Source organism: Tauraco erythrolophus, chromosome 4 (assembly GCF_009769465.1).
Source record: "Tauraco erythrolophus isolate bTauEry1 chromosome 4, bTauEry1.pri, whole genome shotgun sequence".
Lineage (NCBI taxonomy): Eukaryota > Metazoa > Chordata > Aves > Musophagiformes > Musophagidae > Tauraco > Tauraco erythrolophus.
Genome location: NC_141468.1, coordinates 1440765 through 1448479, shown reverse-complemented (window position 1 = coordinate 1448479; position 7715 = coordinate 1440765). Strand labels below are relative to the sequence as shown.

The following is a 7715-nucleotide window of genomic DNA, read 5'->3' as shown; positions in this document are numbered from 1 at the left end:
CAGGTTAATCTTTTTCTGGTGCTCAAAGGATTTAACTGCATAAATGCAGCATTTTGGCAGCCAAAGATGAGGGTGTTAGGGCAAAGTGTTAGATGTGGAGAGAAGAATCAAGGTTTCTTCCTGCCCTCAAAGCCTGACTTATAAACAGAGAGTGAGAACTGAGCTGCAGCAGCTCAGAAGGAGTTGATGAAGTTCAGATAGGCGTTCAGGAAGCCTGTTGGATCCTCCAGCTGTGGATAGTGGCTAATGTGGTCGTCCAGCACAGACACCGTGGACATGGGAAGCACCTTCCTGTTGGAAGAATGCAGTAAGGCTTAAGCACAGGAACTGCAGCTCGGCCTGCAAGCAGCCAGATGCTACTGGTGAGGAGGACACTACCCTCTTGCACAGTTGGGATTCTGCCCATGACACAGTTTTGGCACAAAAAAAAACCCTGTAGCAGCTACAGCTGACCACTCTTCCAAGTGCAGGACTTCTTTCAGGTTAGTTTGGAGAAGACGACGACCTTAGTCAATAAATCTTCCCTCTGCTGTGCTTTTAAAATGCATGATTGATTTGACTGAGAATTGTGACTTTAATGCCTAAAACGAGGAGTTTCCAAACTGCAGAAGGCTCCTACTGAACGGGAATTAAAAACAGCCTCCATGACAAGGGAGTGGAAGGCAAAGTTGGAGACAAAATCTGTCTCAAAATGAAACCCCAGTTGCGTATTCCCACTTTGTGGTGGTATTGTCTTACTTGTAAAGCTGAAGAAACTCTGGGTGTGGATTCACAGGGTCCAGGGGCCCGTAGATCAGGTGCACTGCAAGAGAGAAGCACAGGCAGAGCTTTTATACCCAAGGATGTCCATAACTAAGCCAAGGAGACCTGTAGCAGACGCGTTCTCCTCCCTCGCACGGAGCTTGGGAAGCTTTCAGCAGAGCACTGGGCAAACCAGCTGCCGAAAGGGCTCTTGCTTCTCTGCCCTGGGGTCAAGTTCAGCCTCCAACCCTCCTCCTGCAAACACCAAACCTTTCCTTGAGTGGTTGCAACTTCTCTTGAGCTTGAAAAGCACCTCGGCTTCCCTGGGGCAGCAGCTGGAGAAACTGGAGGCTGTGAACCAGCCTCTACAGGAGTTATTTCTGCTCAGTGGAACAAACTTTTTTCCTGTTCCTTTAACAAGCTCACAGCTCTGCGGTCACCGAGCCTTAAACTGGAGAAAGAACGTTTGCTACCACCTGCACAAACCAGATTTGAGCTACGTCATCCTCAGTCATCCTCACTGGAATAACAAGAGGCTCCAGCAAGTAGCGGAAGGAGCCAGCACCGTGCCCCAGTGCCTGCAGGCAAGGGGATGCCATTCCCAACATCCCAACCGGTAAATCAAAGAAAACTGATTCCTACTCACATGGGACAGAGGTAGTCATCAAAGCCCCAACCCAGCGGTCTCTGTGCTTCTTTCTCTGGTTTATGTACTGCAAAATGCTGAAGAGAAACCTGTTGTTACGCAGCGGACGGTGCCTCGGGGTGCTGCACAGCCTCCAAATTGCTCTTGGGGTGATGCACGCCTGTGCAATGAGATGGGATCTGCATCTCCCTGGGGCAGCAGCAAGACACAAATGGGTCTGCTGACCGTCCCCAAGCTCAGCGAACTGCCCAAATTTGTTTTTTTTTTTATTTAGGTAGTGCAAAAAGTGCAAATGAGCTTAGGACCTTGACTCCAGATCTTGCCCATCAGCTCTGTGCCCAAAGTGCAGAGTCCAGAGTCCTGCTGGATGACAACTCAAGTTCATTTCTGAAGGGAGAAACAGCCTGCAGTCTGGGGAGATGGGAGGATGGGGTTTGAATCCTTCCCAGCTGAGACTGAAAGGAAATTTGGGTCCTCTGCTCCCAGTCAAATGCCACTGGGTTGTAAAAGGGGGTGAACCATTGTACTCCTTGTGCCAGGCAGTGCAGTGAGTCACAGCGGGCTGCAGGCCACTGGTAAACGAGCACTGAAAGGCCTGTTACCTCCAAGCCCCCTTAATAAACTCCATGCTGCTTCGCTTGGGCAGCAGGGCAAAAAGGTTTGCAATCGGATCCTAACAAAACGTCGGGGCAGAAATTGGTCCGCTGAAAGCCAATGCGGAGTCAGCGCAGCCTGAGCGCTCCCATAGAATCATGGAATGGTTTGGGTTGGAAGGGACCTCAAAGATCATCCAGTTCCAACCCCCCTGCCATGGGCAGGGACACCCTCCACTACACCAGGTTGCCCAAAGCCCCATCCAACCTGGCCTGGAACACTTCCAGGGATGGGGCAGCCACAGCTTCTCTGGGCAACCTGTGCCAGTGCCTCACCACCCTCAGAGGGAAAATTTTTTCCTGAGGCTTGCGGGCACTGCAGCAGCTCTGAAACCATTTCAGTGCCCTGCAGAAGAGGGGTCAGTGCTGAACCACTGCACGTGGCCGAATGCAGGAGATAAATTGCCCTGGTCAGCTCTTACAGTGAAAATCTGAGCTGCTCAAAGCTCCTCAGCCTGTCTTCGTCCCCCCAGCTGGCAACTCGGGGTGACTCCTCGCTTCAGCACGGCTCTTGGGGGTTGAGGCTCACGATTTAAACATCAGGTTTGAGTCAGTTGGGTTATAAAAAGTTTTCCAAGGATGGGAAGCTACGCTAAATACACATACCAATGCTCTGGCACGCAACATTTAAGGGGCCGGAGATATTTCGGCACTGAGCATCGCGGCTGTGCTGCCGGCAAAGGTGACGTTACAAAAATTTGCTGCGACAGGACTTGCCAAGTGGGCAGTGTGCCAGCTGCCGTATCCATTGCTGGGCTTGGGCGAGTATCCCTCGTTATAAGAGGCAATTAGCGAGTGCCCTTTGGAGAGGCCAAGCTATTTGGTCCTTACTGTGATTTGTCTGGAGATTGTCCCCACCGAGAGGAGTTTGCACGCCAGGGGGGAAGGGTGAGCATACGCCCCGCTGAACGGGGATACTGACCCGCAACCACCAGCTCGAGGTCCTTCCAAAAGTCCTAGAGCCTGATCTAGCTCCAGCTGTTAACAAAACGCCACAAATTCAAGCCCCTGATTTCCAAAGAAGAAAAAAGCCCTACGTTGTACACCTCCAGCTTGTCCTGTCACTGTGTGCAAGCTTGGATCCTCCTGACTCCAGACTTCGTTCACCTGCCTTGCATCATCCCAGCAAGAACCCAAGCTCCTACATCACACCCCAGCTTGTTTTTTGGGAGCAACGATGATCCCAGACCCCAGCAGAAGCAGCTGGAGGCTCCGTGGAGCCAACATCCAGGGACTTGGCTGAGTGGTAACCTCCGAGCCACTGCATGGCTCCGCTTGCAAACAGAGGGATGCCGCGAACGTAAAACGAAGCTCGTGCAGCAATTAACAGCAACGTACCTGTCAACGACGAGGTTGCCATCGTTGGTCCGCACCGCCGTCCACATGTCCCAGTACTCTGCCTGCGAAGGCTGCGTGTAGGGCCCAAAGACTGCCCCGAGCCTGAAAAAAAAATAAAAATAAGAGTTCAGAGCAGCAGCCGTGTTAGTGCGCGGTTCAAAAAGCAGCGAGGGCAAAAAACAGTTGAGCACTTGCAGCTTCCGCTGGGAAATACGCGGGTGCCAGCGCAGCACTGCAATTCATCCCCCAAAGGCACTCAGTGTGGGGCTTAACAGCCAGTCTAAAGGGCTTTTTTGGGGAAAAAAAAAGAGGGTTTGCAACATCTGATACAAGTATGTATCTGATTGCGCACAGTGTGTTGAGTGTGGTTAAGGTTTTCGTTGCCTTGGTCACACGTGCAAGTCCGGTACTCGTGGGAGAGAAGGATTTCAGTGTCCAGGGAAAAGCTGCGTGGTTTGTTATTGTGCTGAAGCATTTTGTGAACTGGGAGGAGGGAATGGCCCGGAGGACCAAGGCCATCCAAATCCAGAGGCAAATTTCTCCTGGGACGGTGCTGGGGGATCCGCTCTCCGGCCAAATACCTGCTACGTTAATTCCTACCTTGGTCCCCTCCCTGCTTGGCTCATGCCCCCCGTGTGGACCGTGCTCCCGGCACAGAGACCCGACTCACCCTCTGGAGAAGAAAAAGAAGTTCATCAGCCGTGTGATGACGGGGGACAGCAAACCCCCATCCGAGAGGATCTTGGGCAGAAAGAAAAAAGGAGACAGCACCACTTGGTATTGTACAGACGAGTAAATCCTGCCTCTCCACAGGGCTGTTTTCTCTGGCTCCCTGTATTGCAGCGATTTCCCAGCTCAGCCCCGACCCTCGGTAACGCCGAGATGTACGTGAGCTCTCGACAGTGAGACATCCGTGCTTCAAGGGGTGAAAGTGTCCTGGGCTGCACCCAGAGCAGCGTGGGCAGCGGGGTGAGGGAGGGGATTCTGCCCCTCTGCTCTGCTCTCCTGAGACCCCCCCTGGAATACTGCGTTCAGCTCTGGGGTCCCCAGCACAAGAAGGACATGGAGCTGCTGGAGTGGGCCCAGAGGAGGCCACGAAGATGATGCAAGGGCTGGAGCACCTCTGCTCTGGAGACAGGCTGAGAGAGTTGGGGCTGTTCAGCCTGGAGAAGAGAAGGCTCCAGGGAGACCTCAGAGCAGCCTTCCAGTACTTAAAGGGGGCCTACAGGAAAGCTGGAGAGGGGCTTTTTACAAGGGTGTGTAGTGATAGGACAAGGGGCAATGGCTTTAAACTGAAAGAGGGGAGATTTCCATTAGAGATAAGGAAGAAATTTTTCACTCTGAGGGTGCTGAGGCACTGGACCAGGTTGCCCAGAGAAGTTGTGGCTGCCCCATCCCTGGCAGTGTTCAAGGCCAGGTTGGATGAGGCTTTGGGCAACCTGGTGTAGCGGAGGGTGTCCCTGCCCATGGCAGGGGGGTTGGAACTGGATGATCTTTGAGGTCTCTTCCAACCCAAACAGTTCCATGATTCTATGATTAGCCGGGATGTTCGGATGAGACGAGCCGCATCCTGACAGCCCCTGCTTCTCCCCACCGCCTCTAACGACGCCTGTGATCCGCGCAGGTGCCATTACCGAAGTGGGAAAAGCAGCAGGCGGCTGGGCCAGGTAAAACCCCAAACTCACGAGTCAGACTTTGCTCGAGGGGCGATTCAGTGCCACCAGAGAGGGTAGCAGCTCACCTTCTGGATGAACCGGGGGTAGTGCGTTTCGGGGAAAATCCCTGGAAGGACATCAAAGAACAGAGTTGTAACACTACAAGCGTTTTGCTCCGCATCTTCTAGTCTCTCTCCTTCTTCATGGTGCCACGAAAGGTGGCACAGGCAACCCGAGGACTGATGCTCCTGGGTAATTACAGCACCTTAATTGCAATTTGCTTGGGGTTTGGATGGTGCTTTCCCTCCGGTGATGGAGATGGGATGGCCATCCTGTCTCGTGGATCCCCATCCCTCCCAGCCCACCACACTGGGCAAACCTTACCTCCGTTGGATAAACAGAGGCTGTTGATCAAGATGCTTCCAGTTTTATTGTGCTCATACCTGGGGACAGAAGAGAAGAAGGTGAAACACAACTAGACCTCCAGGCTCCAAGAAGTGACCAACCAGTAGGTCACATTAACAGTGTCAGATCTCTGCTCCCCGGTTGTCTCCAGTTCGATAAGAAGCTCAGGAAGGAAGTTAAGCATCCTACCAGCCAGGAACTAATGGATGGGAACCTCAGTTCTGCCTACCATGGATGTGCCCCGAGGCCTCCCAGCCTTCGTCACAGCTGTAGGTACGGGGAAGAGAGGGTTCTGCATTACATTCTACTTATCTGCTGGAAATCATCTCGACAGGGACAATCAAGAGCAGCCAGAGCATGAGCAGTTGCAGTGACCTGTGGAGCAGCTCCTGTGCGACCGTATCTCCGTAATCGTGGGACAGGAGATTAATCCTCTGGTGGCGGAGGCCGAGGTGACGCACCAGCCCCTCGACGATGCTGGCTTGCTCGAAGATGGAGTAGCGGTGAGGCCGCTGAGAAGCAAAGCGGGAGAGGAGCTGCAGTCAGAGCCTGACCCACCATGAGCCCACAAACTCCAGAACAAACACCCAAATGGAGGAATATGAGGCGAAGACCAGCAGTTTGTGACCCCGGACAGAGCAGTTGGGATGTCCTGGACCAGCAGCTACATCCACAAGGCCACGGGAGCACTGCCCATGCCCCAAAGGGGTCAAGGTGTGCTTTGGAGTCACATCAAACCCACGTACAGGCAAGAGGGTGACACAGCCCATCTCCACCACGCACCTTCCCCGTCCCTTCTGCTGCTATAATGTCTTATTCCTTTTCCAGATGTAAATGGGAGAAGCAACTGGACTGCAAATGCCAATTTTCCGGTGATGCTGGCACAGCAGAACCACCTCTGAGCCAAAAGCAACTGCGAAAATCCTCTTCCCGGGCTACTTACAGGCTTGTCACTGAAACCAAATCCTACGAAATCCAGAGCAATCACCCGGTGAAACCGCTGGGTCAGCCCTTCCCAGATCTGGAAGAGAAACGGATTAAAAACAAAAGGCTGAGGGGAGCGGAGAGAGAGGAAAAGTCTGTGGCGATGCACAGCTGCGAAAAACCATGCTCCCTGCCTTCCCGCTCCAAGAAAACCGCAGGAGGTCGAAATTTCCCGATAAATAGTAAGACCATCCCCCAAAAAAGTGAAAAAATAGTTGTGGGTCTTTTCCTTCTTCTGTGCTGGAGTGTGGGAAAGGGCGACATGAACGGAGCTTGGCTCCTGTGCCAGGCATCGGGAGAGGAGCAGGGCGGATAGCCCGGAGCGTGGCGGTGCCCCCAGCAGAAACTCCTCCAGAGCATCACCCACCCCGGGCTGCCCCACCACCCGCGTCCATCTGCTCATCCTCAGGGGGGGAGAGGAACCGTGGGGTCTACTGTCAGCATCCGACCCCGCCGTGCACTCGCTCCCCTCACCTTGCACCAGTCGTAGCTGGAGGTTGGGAAGCCGTGCAGGAGGATGACGACGTCAGAGCTGCCGACGGCACCGGTGGAATCTGAGGAAGGAATGAGGCACCTCAGGGTCAGCTTTTGCCCCCCACTAATTTCATCCCCTGTAAGAAGCGTCGCCGTTCGCCCCGCTGGGAGCCCAACCAGCAGCGTGGTGCTACTTCTCCCCTTCCTTCCCCAAAACCAAGCATGGGTATGACCACAGCTTCCCAGTACCAGCGTGGCTTCGGAAACCTGGCCAGAGGCACTGCCACAGCCACCAGCACCGGCTACGTGATGCAAACCAGGTGTCCTGGTTTTAGCTGGGACAGGGTTAGCTCTTCGCAAAAAGGTTTTCCAGTATCTTTTCCTTGCTGTGACCCCTCAGAGGCTCCTGAGATCCTTCCCCACGAACACCGAAGGTGCTGCCAACGCCGCACAACCACCAACCTTCGTGGCTTCACCCAATTAAAATGTTTTGGTAACGAACAGCCACACTGTGCCCGGATCCATTATGTTTTGGGAGGGATTTGCCATCACCCCGCCTGGCTCTGGGGACATCCCCGGGGCCACCGAGGGGAGCAGAGCCCCCAGCCCCGCTCCCCACCAGGCTGGACGAGTTGTCCCCAGGGCTCGGCGCGGCACATCACCTCTGTAGAAGATGTTCTGGCCCCGGTAGGTGAAGTAGCCTCCTGAGGACCTCCAGGAGAGGAGAGCCGGGGAAAGCCTGGGGGGCGGGATGTGCAGGTAGACGGCGAGGAGGGGCACGCTCAGCAGCCCCACCTGCACCCACCACTCCTTCATCCT

The 7715-nt window shown here is 54.2% G+C and overlaps 1 protein-coding gene across 3 annotated transcripts; it reads right to left on the bottom strand.

The window, feature by feature from the left end:
• On the bottom strand, window positions 1–7715 carry MEST (mesoderm specific transcript). 3 transcript variants are annotated; one of them, XM_086610185.1, is made up of 11 exons: window positions 7559–7715; window positions 6897–6976; window positions 6382–6459; window positions 5814–5950; window positions 5418–5476; window positions 5120–5160; window positions 4049–4119; window positions 3379–3480; window positions 1388–1464; window positions 739–802; window positions 1–291 (listed from the first exon to the last, which is right to left on the bottom strand). In XM_086610185.1, exons 1-11 carry the CDS (start codon window positions 7710–7712, stop codon window positions 174–176), a joined length of 981 nt encoding a protein of 326 aa, XP_086466311.1. In that variant the 5' UTR covers window positions 7713–7715; the 3' UTR covers window positions 1–173. The 3 variants fall into 3 exon arrangements, with proteins under 3 accessions (XP_086466311.1, XP_086466312.1, XP_086466310.1); XM_086610186.1 differs by having other exon boundaries at window positions 6897–6996; window positions 7609–7712; XM_086610184.1 differs by lacking the exon at window positions 3379–3480 and having other exon boundaries at window positions 7559–7712.